Source organism: Magallana gigas, chromosome 10, assembly GCF_963853765.1.
Source record: "Magallana gigas chromosome 10, xbMagGiga1.1, whole genome shotgun sequence".
Classification (NCBI taxonomy): domain Eukaryota; kingdom Metazoa; phylum Mollusca; class Bivalvia; order Ostreida; family Ostreidae; genus Magallana; species Magallana gigas.
This window is the reverse complement of record NC_088862.1, coordinates 9,636,263-9,653,164: the sequence shown is the minus strand read 5'-3', so window position 1 is coordinate 9,653,164 and position 16,902 is coordinate 9,636,263. Positions and strand designations below refer to the sequence as shown.

The following is a 16,902-nucleotide window of genomic DNA, read 5'->3' as shown; positions in this document are numbered from 1 at the left end:
TCAAATTTTGTTATCTTAGTAGCTAGTACATTTTAAAGCAATCAATTTTGTTTCAATGAAATTAAACATGATATCTGACAAAGCAGAGTAAATGGGCTATTATTTGGATGTTTTGTAGGAAATAGTTACAGCAATGACTCTCAGGTGTTCCACACGCGGCTGATGAAGTACCCTGGTCTCCTGAAGAACGCCTGTACTATAGACACGTACAGACCCTGGAACTACCAGGCCTATGTCAGGATAGCCAATGTGTGGCTCAGAGACCAGAAATGGGGGGTAAGTAACACCAAGAATGTAACACTGGAGTAGCCTTATATCTACCATGAATATGGGCAACATATTGCAACATGTGCAAAAGATAACTAAAGAAACTTGCTTTTTTTGCACAAACAAAACCAATTTCATTTCTAGCAGTCCCAATTATATGAACTGCATTTCAATTGATAATATTTTTTTTTCTAAAACCATTAAGACAGTTAATGAGCCAAAGTTAATTTGCATTTGCAGACTTAAAAAGGAAATCCCCCTGACTCTGTGACTTACGTTTTTGCTTTCTGTAGATCACGATTCCGTGGCACCCGACCCGTATGTTGGACCAGATCCTGCTGACCAGTCGTGCGATGGCTTACATCCACATGTCGGCGCGGGCCGTGATCGAGCGTCAGTACTGTAACCAGAGAGAGCCGCTACGATTCTTCTCCCCCCTCACCTTTATGGAATTCGTCCACATCTTCAGGGTTCTCAGTGCTTACATTGTCAAGAGAGAATATGTAAGTAGATACAATAATCAATACAACAGTTTGTTTTTTTACAGAGCAGAGAAAAGTTACAAAATACATTTTGGATGTCATAATAGGAACATTTATGTTTTGCAAATTTGAAAATTGATGGTTATACAGTCATGTGTGAACAAAATGAAATTAACTATTGTTGTAGAAATTTTGTGATGACATGAAAAAAATTTGCAAAAAAATGCACCCCCCTCAATGCATTGAGTTGCGAAGCTGGTTTAAGGGTTTCATTTTTGAAATAGTAATCTATTTAGCATTTAGGCAAAAAGTGGCACCTCTGCTAAATCAATTACATAGCTAAATGTCATACATATATTCACAAAAATAGGAATATTTTAAATGACGCTAATTCAAATCCATGCTAATTTGCTAAAAAATTATTTTCTCTCAAATATCGTACACACTAAATATGAAATATTACATTTACAGTATAAACATTTCACAACTTTTACAATGCTTTACACAACTTTGAAATTAATAAATTCACTCTAATATGATTATTTCCTCAGTAAATATCAAAATACCTTTGTTTATTGCATTCATTTTGTCAATCTTGCCTGTCAATTCCAGGAGAACATCAGTAAGCATGAACAGACCTTGGGCAAGGTGAACGAGGCGTTTGGAAGTATATCAGAGTTCAAGAGAGAGGTGTCTGACCTGATGCCCAAACACAAGGCGGCCATGGCTGAGATCAAAGAGCTTGTGCAACAGGTGGAGGAGCAGAAACAGCAGTATATAGAGGTAAATTATGCACAAATATACAGGTAAAAAAAATACCTATAAAACAGCAGTATATATAAAAGTAACAAAAAACATCTCTATAGAGGTAATACACTACTTTACCCAGGTAAAACATGCCTATAAAGAGCAGTATATAGAGGAAAAATTATACCCATAATCATCAGTATTTAGAGGTATAAATACACAATTTCACAGGTAAAAAATACCCCATAAATGTAAAGTTAAATATTCACACCAAAAATTGGATTATTTGACTAATTTTCCCGTTGTAGGCTTTGGACAGGTGCAAGTCCCAGGAACAGAAGATAGAACATCTCCAGGGACCGCTGGAGGAACTCCGACGGGAAGCTCAGACCGAGTTTGATAAGGTCAGTTCATTCTCCTAGGGCTCTAAGTTCAAAAAGCTTAGTACAGTAAAACACGCTTATAACGAAGTCCCAGGGACGGACAATTTAACTTCGTTATAAGCGTAATTCGTTATATCCGTCAAGTTTACAACATGAAATAGAGACTTGGGGAATGAAATTCACTTCGCTGTAAGCGTCAATTCATTATAAGCGTGTTCGCTATAACCGTGTTTTACTGTACTCTATACTGGTCAATTTAATTATGCCTGCATGAACAGATTTTTTTTCAGTTACCTGGACCTGATTTCGAGTCCTCAGTACTAGTGTGCTTACAGTGGTAATTGAAATTCTGTCTTCAAATCTTTGTGACTTCAGTTTCAGTGGATTCAGATACATTGTTAGATACATAGTAACAAACATGTTTATGAATGATTAAAACAATAATCATATTATGGACTCTACAAACTTTAAATTAAAAAAACAAATTCTGACATAGATTGTGATTGGGGGATTTTGACCACAGATGTAAACGATCTATTGCATATTAGTTCATATTGATTTATTTTCGATTGTTATTCCATTATCTAGCCTATAACACAAAAGAAATCCATTGTTAAGCGGCGTCGGGGGGAGATTGAGTATTACACTCTCACCCAGTACAAGGTATAAGACTGCGGTGACGCAGTGTATGTCAATGACCTGACAGTGATTGACGCCTGACGCATTATGTGGTGGCAGTGTTGCTGTGAAATATGAATTCTATCGATATATTACTAATGGGATAATGTTTTTAAAAAAGGAGGAAATTTGTGTTTTTGATGTATTGTGCAACTGTGCGAGAATGTAATTGGGTTTAGGTATATGTACATGTATGCGTTTTCATGGTTTGATTTTTAATGGTGAAGGTGAAATGTGCAGATTTTGCTAATGTCATTTGTTTTCAGAAATATTTTTTCACAAGGTTCCGAAATTTATTCCTTTAATTAAATGTATGAGATTATACTTACCAATGAATGGGAATATAATGGTTTGTCTTTAATTCTTACACAGGAAGGTTTGCTTGATGTTTGTTGATGGAATATGTGATTTGCATTTTGTTTTGTTGTCAAAGCTGAGAATTCAAAATTACTCAATATGATCTTTATTGAAATGATGGTTCATGCTAATGGCAAAAAAATTGCTTGAATTTATGAAGATCAAAAGTTATTTCTATGACCAGCAAATTAATAAAAAAAAGTTAGGTCCTTCCATAGAAACCAAAACTTGGAACCCTTGATTTACAATCCTGTTAAGTTTATTGATTAAAATTTGACAAGTTTTAGTTTTTAACATGAGTTTTGTGAACTCTCTAAATACATAAAATAAAAATCAAGCTTGCTAGATATCAAAGCAATGGAAGAAAACCATTTCCATTTGTAGCCTTTCAAGAAATTGTCAAGTTTTCTCAAGCAAAAAATGACCGTCACGTTAATCTTTGATTTTTTATCTCAATTCTTCTTACACTCCAAAAAGTCGACAATGTAAAACATAACTCACATCTCATTTTAAATTTTTCCATCTTATTTTCATATTTTAGGTGAACCCGAACTACCATGCTGCAATGACAGCCCTGAAGTACCTGTGTAAGGGGGATATTGATGAAGTCAAGTCATACAGAGTTCCCCACAAAATGATAGAGTTTGTGATGAGCTCTCTCTGCCTGCTTTTTGATGTTCCCCAAGAGTAAGTATCCCATATTTTACGGTATACTTATTTTACTCAATGTTATTTGCATCCAATCACACTTTCAAAAGATTTGCCCATTATAAAACACAGTTTTATAAATTTTTGAGGCGATATAGAAAAAAGAGGATGGACAGCTAGAATTGGGATGGTTTATTATGAAAAATAATTGTGCAACAAGGTTACCACTATCTCTTTCAACAAACTGATTGCCATAAAACTTGCAAATTAGTCAAAAAAATTTCTGTAATGATTTTACTAATATTCACTATTAACAAGAAGGATAAAACATGTTTCTCTCTATTTTCAGCTGGGAGAATGCCAAGCTACTGATGATAAAGGACAACTTTGTGGAGTCGATGATGTTCTACGACAAGGACAATATCCCCGACGACATTTACCTCAAACTGCGCGAGTTCATCGAACACGAGGATTTCCAGGTGGAGCGAGTGATGGAGGTCAGTAGAGCTACTGCAGGGATCTGTATGTGGGTTCATGCGGTGTACCAGTACGCACACATCCATCGCAACATGCAACCACGACTCAGGAACCTGTTAGAACATGAGGATAAGTTTACGCTGGCACAGGCTAAATTGGGTCAGTTGAGGGTGGAGGCTAATCGCATCAAGTCGGCGTTGGAGAGCAAGATTACCATTCACCGGGCTGCTGTGAAAAGAGCTAAAACTATAGAAAAACATATGCAGGTATGTAAAGCCACTTGGCCTACATCACAATGGGTTGAACAGAAAGAGTGAAATCAATGGAATTTTTACTTGCTTTTGGCGAGTTGATAAACTTTTTATGCTGCAAGGAAATGCATTGTTTATAAGAGTAATTACTACATCAATTATAGTGTTGTACTGCTAATTGATTTTAAAAAATCTTAAGTAAGAAAATAAATTAAGCACTATTACTTTGTGTTCGTATGCAACATTACAAATACTGTACAAGCACATATATTCGTTGGGTTTAAAATTTCTTGTTTTTAAACCAAATACAATTTCGTTGGGATTAAATTTCATAATATCTTAATCCCTAAAATGTTTACGTATAAACTCTGTATTTATGAATACTTGGGTTAAAAATTTGTCATGGATTTAATTTAGTTGATACATACTGACAACGAAACTAACGAAATTAAATCTTTAACGAATACTTCTGCTTCTACAGTATTAGAAAGGATTGAAACAATTAATGTTTGACCATGTTCTTCATGTTTTTACAGAGTATTGAGAAGAAAATAGCACGGTCCGTGAATCTGATGGAGCACATGTCAATGCAGCACTACCTATGGAAGTCAGAGCTCCGTAAGGCCAAACACAACGTACTGACCGCTCCAGGCGACGCCCTCATCACTGCAGCCTGCGTGCTTTATCACGGACCTTTATCTGACAGGAACAGGTCAGAACTCTTACACGATTGGCTGGACAGGTGTCGTCAAGGAAACTTTAATTATGCCCCAATGAGAGGCCCAGATGCCAATCCACTGAGCACTAACTTGGAGGGTTTGTATGATGGGTTACGAGAGAAGGAATCAACAAGTGCAGGCTCGAGTGGAAGATCCACAGAGAGTGCTACATCAGGGGTTCCCAGCATGCCCGAGATACGAACATTTACATATCTTCCATGTATTTATGACACCAGCAAGTATTACAAGTCTGAGCTTAAGAAGCAGGGCAGTATGGAGTATGAGGCTGTTCCAGAAGCAGATGATTCGGATGATGAAGATGAGGCCAGTCCTCTCATTACACGTAATGGTTACATCTTACAGGAAATTCTTAGTGACTTTGATGAATTATCCGGATGGAGACTTAACAATCTTCCAACTGACCTTCATTCTGTACAGAATGCTCTGTTGATGAGAGTAAGCTGCCACAATCGTAAATACTGCTGGCCGCTTCTTATCGACCCTGACAATCAAGCAGAGATCTGGGTCACGACATTACAGACCAGTAGAAACGTCTTCTCGGAACGTGACGTCAGGGACTGTCTACCAGAGTACGAAGACATACCGCTAGAGGCGACACAGTCCAAGTATTCTAACTTGGAACCCCCACCCAGTCGGGGTACAGCTCTGACCTACTCCTCAGAGTTCACACTGAATGACGACTCCAGGACGGAGACCAATGGATTCCTGACTGCGACCTCCACCTACACCACCACCAAAAGGTATTCAGTCTACTGATTTAAGCAACTGTATGAATTTTTCTATTTGTTAATGAATTTATAATTAAAGCTTTCATGTATTGTAATGGCAAAATAAGTAAATACATAAAGTTCTGCAAAGATATTTTTTCAGTCCTTTCAATTCATAACAACAGTGAACTTGGTGCTAATTTCAACCCTTCTAAATATTCAAGTCATGGCTGTTTTCATATTTGGTTAGTTTGAAGTTTAACCTGAAAATGAATGCATTAAGTATACATTGTGCATGACTGTTCTTATTAGTTCTTTGGAAATCATCTTGCTTTCTGTGTTTCTATATGTCAGTGTATAGAAAATTTTTGCATTCAGATTAGATTATTATATATAGATTGATATTTAATTTATAATTTGTATTCAAGTGCAACTGGTCGACAATCCCACAACACCTTTAACAGCGATGAACTTAGACCTTTGACCTCGGTCACCGCCAGCTGGGAGACACTCAGTCACCTCCATGTAGACCAGGCCATAGAACATCCGGAAAACAACCTGTGGATAATCGAGGCGGATGATCCAAACCTGGATAGCCAGATTGTCAATGCCATTGTGCATGGTATGTATGCCACAGTAGATGACATCTGAAAAAATTCATGTGACTAAAGAGGAAAATTACAACCAGTTGGATGTGTCAAAAACCTTGCTCTTATGGGTGAATTCAAGACAAGTTAATGAAAATTGAAAAGAATTTTGTTAAGTCATATGCATAAGGGTAGGTTAGCATTAAACCGAGAGCAAATAAGCATTAGAAGCAAATTTAACTGTTGAGTTAATTTCTACTTTGATTTCAGGTAAATACATTCAAAATGAAGATGCATGGTATTGCCTCTGAAACTGCATGCATATGTAATGCAGAATTATATTTCCTACATGCTGCTGTATCTTATGTTTCAGGAGTGACAGTGCTGGTGACCCACCTAGAGAGGAAGCCCCTGGACCCGGTGTACCGGGGCCTCCTCCTGAAACAGTTCTACGTGGACAAGGACGGACAGAGAGTGGTCAAGATCGGCCACAGGGAGTTCAAGTACCACCCCCAGTTTGCTCTATATCTGAGTACATCAGTCCCACTGTTCCTGAAAGGTAAAAATATAAGATGAGAGAGAGAGAGAGAGAGAGAGAGAGAGAGAGAGAGAGAGAGAGAGAGAGAGAGAGAGAGAAGCAAAAACCAAACAAACAAAAAATCAGTTGTAAGAGTGGAAAAGTTCAAGTACCAACCAAAATTTGCCCTCTATCTCAGTACATCAATGAATGAAAGATCTGTTCCTGAAAGGTAAGAAAATAAAGGAGATAAGGAGATGACATGTACACTAATATAAAGAGATCAAAAGAGAGAGTCCTAGAGACAAAAATGACACAACTGTTGTAGGAGTGAAAAACTTGTTTGCTCCATTTCAGAGCACTTTCTAAACAAAAACTCAGAAATCAGCAAAGTAATTTTCAAAAATCATTTTGTTGATATAAAAGATTCGTTACATCAATTTTTCTATCTTCAGCATGTTTTCTTAAATAGATATGTATAATGCTTTTAATGGCAAGCTTGCTTACTTTTACAGGAGATGGCATTCACAGCATCCCCCTACACAGGATGTGTATCATCAACATGGGCCTGAGTGACGAGTCTATCATTAACCACCTGCTGATAGAAACCATGAAGGTCGAGCGGAAGGAGTTTGAAGGTCAAAAGCGCTCTAACGAGAATGACATCATACTTCACAGGCAGAGATTAGCCAAGGAACATGTAAGCTAAGGATTATAGAAATTACAAAATACTTTGTATATGTGTTCTTTTGACAATGCATATATGTTGCATAATAACACAGGGTTATAGTCAAACTTTGTTATCTGGAACTAGATGGGACTGTTTAAAAACCTTGAGATATCCAAGTATTTCAGATATCGAGGGTAAAGTACTAAAAAAAATAAGTCTTACAATCACTTTGACATATCCATTGTATTCCAGATATCAGTGTTCCAGATATCAAAGTTCAAATGTATGTATGTTCTTTTTTCCTTCCTTTGGTGATTATCCTGTTTGTCTCTAGGACATGATCCGTGAGAAAACACTTAACCTGGAGGGCCCTCTGTTAGAGGACCAGACCATGCTGAAGTCTCTACTGGAGTGTCAGGCGGAGGTCGAGAAGAACCGCCAGATTCTGGAGGAGACCCGCTTCATGGGCGACCACCTGGAGGAGAAGTTTGCCCACTACATGCCCATGATCATGCAGTCCGCGGTCCTGTACAACATGATCAGGCAGATGTGCTCGCTCAATCCCAACTATTACCTCCCCTTCCACAAGTTTATCCAGATGTACACAGGGATCGTGAAGGCCAGGGACAGGGGGAAAGGAAGCAGTGGTAAGAAGGAAGGATTTTTTCCTGGTGGCACTTCATGTTCTTAGAATATTACAGGGATGTTTATTTTATTTAGTGTGCATTAGTTCGAGAAATTATTTCTTAATGTTCTTTAGATTGGTCTACATACATGTGTGAGTATATACACATTATCAAAGTTGATTCTGTTCTGAACATGCATATCTAAACCCAATGCAACAAAGTTGCGAAAAGTATAATGTTTTTGACTTGTCTGTTAGTCCTGTATTTTTGAAAGCCCAACTCCTCTTACACTGCTGTACGGATTTTTGCTAAACTTTGTAGGTATTTTGGCCACAATATTACCAGGAAATTCCAATTCCATAATTTTCTGCGAATTTTTAACTTACAATTTTGGCCATATAATTATTGAATATAGTATTGAACAGTTTGTATGTGTAACTCCTCGTAAACCACCACACGGAATTTTCATGAAACTGTGTAGGTATTTAGGACCCAATGTTTAGATGTGCATACTACAAGAAATTCTGATTCCATGATTTTCTTGGGAATTTCATGTTTTTTTATTTTAGAATTTTGTTGTTGTTAATGACAAAATAAAAGATTTGCATATTTTCGGAAAGTTTTGATTTGATAATATATTGGGAGTTATGCCCTTTGTCAGAATGTTTTGTGTATTACAAATGCATACCCTGCCATTCATTATGTAGCATTGTCAAGTATTAGATGCACGAGCATGGGATAGGTGAGCTTGCTCACTTTTTTCTTTCATTTAAACTAAGGTGCTTGAATTCACAGTTACTTTAATGCATAAAAATTTATCATAGGGTTATAATTTAACTCAAAAAAGATACTACATGTATCACTGATTTATCTTAATGAAACAAGCCATACATTCAAATCATGTAACTCAAAGATCATTTATTAATACATTAAAATTGATTAATATGCATTGATTAAATGAGAGAGAAAGCAAGGATGTGTGAAATTGGCTGCAAGGAATTAGCAGAATGCAAAACAAGGCAAAAGACTTGTAAAGCTCACATCCTCTTTTTCCATTACAGTGGGTGCCCCTCAAGCCCGAGCCCAGGAGTTGATGGATGCCACCTCCACTGCTATATTTAGATACATCTCCATGATGATGTTTGAACAGCACTTTACGCTGTTACAACTCCTTGTGTCTGTTGAGAGGATGAGAATGAATCGTAAAGCCTCCACAAAGGAACTCAGTCTCTTCATTAATGGCTTCGACAAGCAGGGTCTGGATGAAGTGGCTCTTTTAGAATCAAAGCCCAACGGAATGACCAATCAGGTTAATTTTTGCATACAATTTTGGGGTGTCCTCTGTGATATATCAGGTTTATTTCTTGATTTTAATCCAAAATTTCAGGACATAAAAAAGAAGTGTTATTGAATTTAAACGTAATACAAGCTTGAAATGACCTTTAAAGCTCAAACGTAATACAATATTCAAAGGGTAACATTTTTTGTTTGGTTAAATAAATCAAAATGTAATTACCATAATATCATTAGTCATGTTCATGTTAATCTCTTGCAGGCCTGGATTGACTGCCTAGTGGTAGAACAGCTGCATCATCCGTTTAACGGACTCCGGCGGTCACTGATCCAGAACTGGAAACAGTGGGAGGAGTACTTCAGTCACCCCATCATCCTGATGAACCCCGTCCCCGGAAACTCCCTCCAGGAACTCTCCATATTCCAGAAGTGTATCCTGTGGAAAATCTGTAGGCCAGACAGAGTAAGTTGTTAAGCCTTCATACAGATTCTTACTTAATATTAGTACAATTTATATGATTTCATGCAACAAAGCTAACCTGTTTTCATATCTTCAGGGCTTAGTTTTTGAAAACTGTTTATTTTGAAAATCAGCAAATGCGTCGAAAAATGCAGAAGTCATTCATTGAAGTTCTTTTCTATTTATGGCTTATCAGTTGAAAGTATTGTTAAAAAAAAATAACTGTCAACGTATGGATGCATACATATGGCGAATAAATAGAAGTATGCTTATAAACAGATAATTACTATTCCTAATATTATTGATGGTTACAATGATAAAACTTGACATATATTACATTGTGACTTATTGTTTGAAGTTGTATGAGCTGGCTAGTATGATGACACTCTATGAACTGGGAAATGTTCGGATGGTAGCGGATCACTACAACATACGAGAGGTCTATAACTTCACCGACAAAACAACGCCAGTTGTATTCATCTCTCCCTTCCCTACAAATGACATGGAAACAGCTGGTGGCACTAATGGTAAGCATATGCAGTGTCAACAACCTATTCGAAAGGTTTTTTCCATCTGCAATAAATAACTACATGTGTAGTTAATTTTTGGCACTTATAGAATCAATTTTTGGGGGGTCTACACGTTGCACCGTATTTGGGTTAGAAAAATTCTTAAGTTCTGGTACCAAGTAAAGTGGATTAAAGATTGCAAACACTGTCTTATAGGATATTCATACATCAGTCCATCACATGAAGTGAAGAGACTAGCCAAAGAGGTTGGAATGGAAGGAAGGGTCAAGGTCATGAACTTTGGGGTCAAAGGTCAGATGGGAGAGGTGACCCAGGCCATAGAGGACTGCATACAGAATGGTTACTGGCTTCTGCTACAGAACTACCATCTGTCAGAGGAGCCAAACCCTCAGTTCTTCAAACTGCTGAAGGTAAGTTTGTTGATATGCCAAAAAATGAAAATGTTGAGGTTATAAAGTTTATGATACTGTAACAATTGTCCTGCAAATTGTAAATCCAAAACTACTTTAATAAAATTATGGTTGTTTTTCAGTGTTGCTCCCTTTTTATATAACTTGTTTTCAAACACATAAATCTCTCCTATACTTTTGATATTAATGTAAACCTTTTAAATATGCTCGGAAAGACAGCTCTTCATGTGATCTAAATCTTTCATTAAACCACGAACTAATTATACAAACCTTGATTAATTATTTACAGGACATTGTGTATAGTAAGTGGATAGAGCACGAGAGACTGAGGCAGCACACTGACATTGCTGATGAGGGAGCCAGTCTGGTCACCCACTCCAAGCCACCCAAAGACCCCACCCTCCACCTCCGCATCCACAACACATTCCGACTCTGGATCACAACTCAGGCGGACCCCACAAGACTTATTCCTGGTGGGTCTAATCGATTCCATATGACTTTATTCTTAATGACATAACTTCTTAGTTCATTCATCAAATTATTCCTACCATTTGCATCAGTTTTCATTAGTCACTCGAGGCCATAGAGTTCAATGATTACACCATGCTTATCGATGTAATGGTTAGCATTACCTTTGTTTTTGTGACAGGTGTACTGGTCCAGCATGGAATCAAGGTCACCTGTGAGAAGACGGGGAACTTCAAGTCCACTCTACAGAAATCCTACCGTTCTGTTGCCTTCCTTCTCAACAACTGCAAACTTCCCAATGATGAGGTATTGTATTAAAGTACAGTACTATTGAACATATTTGTTTTGTAAAGAAACATTTCTATTTAAAAAAAAAAAGAAGAGAGAACAAAAATATGTTTTATAAAGTTAATTAAATGTGTACTGTATACAGGGTTATGTTCACCCCACGTTAATTTTACCCTTCTACGTTTGCAAACTGTTTCGCCTCGTCTTAAATTTGCCCAAACATACTTGTGTATTGAAGAGAGAATTTGGGACTTTGGAATTTGCCCTGTCTTAAATTCGCCCGCTGACAATGAGGGTGAATGGGACAAAAATAAACCAGGGGCGAATATTTCCCTGTATACAGTATTGTTGTAAACCTTTTAATTTTTCCAAATTGTTTACCATAGTACAAGGACACAGAAAAAATTTGCGATCTATCATGCATGAATAGAAATTAACCACGTCAAAAATATATATCTATTTCACTTTTTTTCAGAATGTGAGTAAAGCTTCTCGCATCATGCCGTTGGCCCTACTCCACTCTCTACTCCAGCAGCAGAGCTTCTATGGCAGGAATGCCTTTGTCCATGACTATGACTGGACACTGACGGACCTAGCACTTGCTGTAGAAGCCTTCAAGAAGGTGATGACCAAATGTCCCTGCGGTTCTGGGGTGTCTAACCTGGTGTCCCAAATCTACTCCAACCACTGCACCGATCTTGTGGACGCTCGTGTGGTTGAAGCTCTTGCCAAGCTGTTGTCTGAGTATGCTGCAGATCCAACCCAACATGTAAGTTTTTGAGAAAAGATAATTGTTTTCACTTGGGAAATGGATGAAATAATTATATGTTTGTTAAGGGCTTTGAAAGAGAGGCAAGCAAGAGAGTAATTTTCAAGAATCAGAATTAGCTGGTTCAAATTTCATGTTTGGCATCATTCATTAACTATTGGAATTCATTTTTAAAATAAGCCTCTTCATATGACTTATTTACCTTTTCACTTGAAAATATTGAAAGTGGAAGTATTTCACATGTATTTAACATTCATCAGAATGTAGAGAGCATCTGCTTAGATTTGCACTGTTTTAGACCATAACTCTTCTGCTGCAACAATAAAGCATTAGATTATCACAATATTAAACAAAGATTCATAATAATTTTCCAGAAAATACCAGCATCAGATTGCCCCATCAATACCTTGCTATCAGACCTCCTGAAATTTGCTGACGAGAATTTCAATCTGAAGAAAGCAGTAGAAGCGATGGGGGATGTAACAGCCAAGACCTATGGATTGTCAGATGCTGCTGATGCTAATATAATAGCTAGATATAGCAGGTATTAACTGTAATTTAAATCAATTTTTAAATTTTAAAGGATTGATTGATATGATATGACCAAAGTTTAAAAAGTTTCAAGAATTTCTCCGGCTCCTGGAAAGCCATGTCATAATTGTAATTTTGATTATGTTTTACACATCACGAATATGTAATTTATTTTTTGTCGCTTCTTTTTTACCTACCGTAACAGAACTTGATACTTTGTTTATAAAAAAAAGTTCAAACATATATCATGATATATGATGTATTATAGTGTAATGAATGATGAATTATAGAATTCAATTGTTGTTGAAATAGACGTTTTGAGATTTTTTGCCCTTGGACAAGTTAACTAAATTTTTTCTTCCTTTATAGGGCTATGTCAAAAGATATTGTACAAGTGATAGGTGCTCCAGAACTGTTCACACGAGTGACCGTGGCTGACGAATCTCTAACTTTGACCCCAGACTCGGTGTTTCCAATGGTGTGGGCTGCAGTGCAGAAATTACCCAAACTCCCCGACACCCACAAAAACCACGTCAGCCCGGTGGACGCATTTATTCACTTTGAGGTTGAAGGCTACAAGAGACTGTTGGAGAAACTGCATTCTGACCTGACTGTTGTACAGAGAGCCAGTAAAGGGGAGACTGTGGCCCCTCAGACACTTCAGGGGGTTATTCTGGGTCTGAACTCGGACCAGGTTCCCAAGGCTTGGTTATCGCTGACCTTCCCATCATGCATCTGTTTGAGTCAGTGGATAAAGGAACTTCCCACTCGTCTTAATACTATCTCTACCTATGTCTCAGAGAGGCCTGGTGTGTACAATGTCGCCAGTTTCCTCCGGCCTGATCGCTTCTTTGAGGCTGTGAAACATCAGTATGCTCGTAAACATTTCAAGGAGGTCAACTTCATTCAACTTGAGGTTCAGGTAAGAAATAATTTTTAATACACACTTTAAATCATATATTAGCAACAAAGGACTATATATGGTTTGAGCCTAAAATTGCCCCCTAAAATGAACATTGTCATTTTACGGTAATTCTTTGTTTTATTTGTTCAAATATACATTTGAAGTTTTTTCATAATTTTCATTTTGATTTCAGTGCCCACAATTTAAAAATATGACATCTTAAAGTTTACCTTTTCCCGCCATTTTCTCATTTTTAGCATAAAACGGCTTGTTTTGAGGCAGTTTTTCTTTAAGGAAACATTGAGCGACTACTTGAACAAACAAACTATTTTCACCAAAGATGTATCTTTCCAATACTTATAAGTGACAAAAAGTTCTTTTTTTGTTCAAAGAGTCGCTCTATATTTCCCATTCGAAAAAAGATCAGAAAAATGTAAATTTTTGGTTGATTTTGATTGAATCATAAAAATAGCGTCACTTCTGAAGTCATATACTGCCAATGAGTGCATATTAATCAAACAAATAAGTGAAAAACATATTTCATATCAACTCTTTTATAAAATAACACAACAAATTAATGTACCTGAATCATTTTAAAAATAGCGAATTTTGGGGGCCAAATTTGACTTATATCATATATAGTTCTTTAGGGTAAAAGTTTAATTTTTTAGTAGTATGTACATTTAGTTCTACAAATAGTACACATTTCTTTCCAGATTAATGAAAAATTTTCCATTAAAACTAGAATTTTCCCTATGCCTGTATGGAAAAATACCAATCCCTGTATTTCAAGTATTAATGTCAACGTTTACAATAACAGGGCACCAAATTTTACCTTAATTTCTATTTTACAATGTTAAAGGTCATTATGACAGGTAATATTACCTTGATTTCTATTTTCATCAGGTGATGCCAGCAGGACTCCATCCCTCTGTTCCACCCAAAGATGGAATCTTCATCACCGGCCTACGACTGTACAATGCCCTCTGGGATACAGCTCGAGGAATGTTGATGTCTGGAGCTTCCGACAAACAGAGTTTCCAGGACATGCCCGTCATTTGGCTCAAGCCGTACGATATCAGTTCTCCGTCCAGGGTTCCTGTCAAGCATCAACAGTATTTGTCTCCCTTGTATTGCTCCGCGGACCACCGGTGCCACAGTCATGCTGCCATGGTAACGGAGCTACCACTTCCCACTCTCATTGACCCAACCGTCTGGCACCAGAACAGGGTATTCCTAGCCACTACTGTTTGAACCCAAATCAACTAAGTGAATTTTGTTGTTGTTACAGAACACTCCGTTACACCCATCTTAAATGCATGAGAGATGGTTTTACAATTCCTATTAATGTGATATGTAGGCTTGTTGACAATATACATGACAGTTGTATAATATAATTTATTGATATACTGTTAATTTTCCCCCAATTGTGATATGTGTGCAAAACCTTATTATCTATGGATAACGTTGAATTTTTATGGCCTTTGCCTGTATCTTATTTCTGTTCAGCATTATGGCGCACCAAACCATTCTCTACCAATTTACGAAACAGTAAGTTCAAACACGCATCAGTATTGATTATCAGTGTCTTATGATATGTGATTGCGAAGATGGCTGCACCAGAGACTGGTGCATTTTTTATATTATTTCTTGTGATGTTTTAAGCATCTGTTAGACTGTGATATAGACATTTTTGTGATTTTAGTGTATACCTTTTCTCTTGATTGTTGTGCTACATCAAATTGTATTGGTAATTTTTTTGCATTTCACGACCAAAATGAATATGCAAATTAAGTAAATCAAGACCCTTGCTGTAAAGTGCCAAGAAAATCCTGCTGAGAAAGTAGTTTTAAAATTTCTAATGTGTGGCATATTGGCAGTATTGCATATGGTATATAATTTTCTCGGATTGAATGTGCCTTTTTTGCATGGATGAATATATATTGAACTGCTGAGTGTACAACACTTTATTTATTTGTTCACGTGCTATGAATTTGTTCCAAATAAAAAAATATTAAATGATCTTTTCCTCAGTTTGAAAAAAACGTGAACAATAACTAGATTTGATACTCTGTTGCCTGTACTGCGGTAGTAAATGATCAATAGCATACCATGACAAAAGAAAAATGCCATCTAATGCTATCTATAGTCTGTCCCAAGATATTTATTATGCAGCACATTTGGACGATTTTTAATATGAATAGTGTCACATAGCAATCGAAATAAATGAAAGGGAAAATTTCCAAGATAATTTTACACATTATCTTTTTTACTCGGAAAAATTCACAGGAACGAAAACCAAATTCTTATGGAGATTCATAATGGGGAATGTTGTCAGTAAGCCCAGCCTGCTGCCAGACCTTGTCCACCCATATAAGGAGTTACTATGTAACCCGAGATCTTTTCTCCATTCGGAAGTCACTCCGAGTACCTTGCACAATCCACAAATCGTATTGAAACTTGCATGGATAATGCATCTGGACCTACTTAATCTGGGCCATGAATTATAGATGCAGTAGGAGGATAAGGTTTTTGGAGCAGGTTAATTTTTGGTGCAGTTGCCCTTCGACAGCGATTTTTTAAAGTTACTACTTGTCCTTACTTCACAAAACTTGCAAGGATGGTGCGTCTTACGATACTGATGCACCAGATAGGCTTGAATGCTGAATGCGAGCCATTGGTTTCGGATGCTGAATGAGGTCAAGGTTTTTGAAGCTGAAGTTTTTTAACAGGTGCACTCTGATGATCATATCTTGGTTATTACTGGTCCTAACTTCACCAAACTCGCATAGACAGTGCGTCTTATGATACTGATGCACTTGACAGGCTTGAATGCTAAATTTGAGCACAAGTTTTGGATGCTGGATGAGGATAAGGTTTTTAGAGCTGGTGAAAGTGTTCAAGCAGGTGTCCTTTAAAAGGCAAATCTTAGTTATTATTGGTAAAAAATTTGAATCGAAGATGCATCTTGTAATTCTGATGCACTCTACAGCCAAGGATGCTGAATCAGAGCCATAGGTTTCAAATGCTGGAGGAGGTTTAGTTTTTTGGAACAGGTCACAATTGATTATAGTACTATTTCAAACTTGCATAGCAAAACCTATGGCTCAGA

General features: G+C 37.0%; 1 protein-coding gene across 13 annotated transcripts in view; it reads left to right on the top strand.

Annotated features, from left to right (window-relative positions):
* LOC105320062 (dynein heavy chain domain-containing protein 1) overlaps positions 1-15,813 on the top strand; it is a 67,673-nt gene extending 51,860 nt beyond the window's left edge. For 11 of the 13 annotated variants that reach the window (XM_066074195.1, XM_066074204.1, XM_066074202.1 and 8 more), the window contains 22 exons: positions 119-276; positions 561-770; positions 1,362-1,532; positions 1,805-1,900; positions 2,468-2,542; positions 3,456-3,601; positions 3,912-4,305; positions 4,827-5,770; positions 6,166-6,359; positions 6,698-6,883; positions 7,357-7,541; positions 7,846-8,158; positions 9,199-9,446; positions 9,693-9,893; positions 10,249-10,417; positions 10,616-10,830; positions 11,120-11,303; positions 11,480-11,604; positions 12,062-12,355; positions 12,730-12,899; positions 13,256-13,808; positions 14,697-15,813. In XM_066074195.1, the coding sequence (XP_065930267.1) occupies positions 119-276; positions 561-770; positions 1,362-1,532; positions 1,805-1,900; positions 2,468-2,542; positions 3,456-3,601; positions 3,912-4,305; positions 4,827-5,770; positions 6,166-6,359; positions 6,698-6,883; positions 7,357-7,541; positions 7,846-8,158; positions 9,199-9,446; positions 9,693-9,893; positions 10,249-10,417; positions 10,616-10,830; positions 11,120-11,303; positions 11,480-11,604; positions 12,062-12,355; positions 12,730-12,899; positions 13,256-13,808; positions 14,697-15,044 (5,579 nt within the window). In that variant the 3' untranslated portion in view covers positions 15,045-15,813. The remainder of the gene's footprint in view (positions 1-118; positions 277-560; positions 771-1,361; positions 1,533-1,804; positions 1,901-2,467; positions 2,543-3,455; positions 3,602-3,911; positions 4,306-4,826; positions 5,771-6,165; positions 6,360-6,697; positions 6,884-7,356; positions 7,542-7,845; positions 8,159-9,198; positions 9,447-9,692; positions 9,894-10,248; positions 10,418-10,615; positions 10,831-11,119; positions 11,304-11,479; positions 11,605-12,061; positions 12,356-12,729; positions 12,900-13,255; positions 13,809-14,696) is intronic. The other 2 variants (XM_066074206.1, XM_066074203.1) reach the window with 1 other exon arrangement.
* Positions 15,814-16,902: the final 1,089 nt, after the last annotated feature.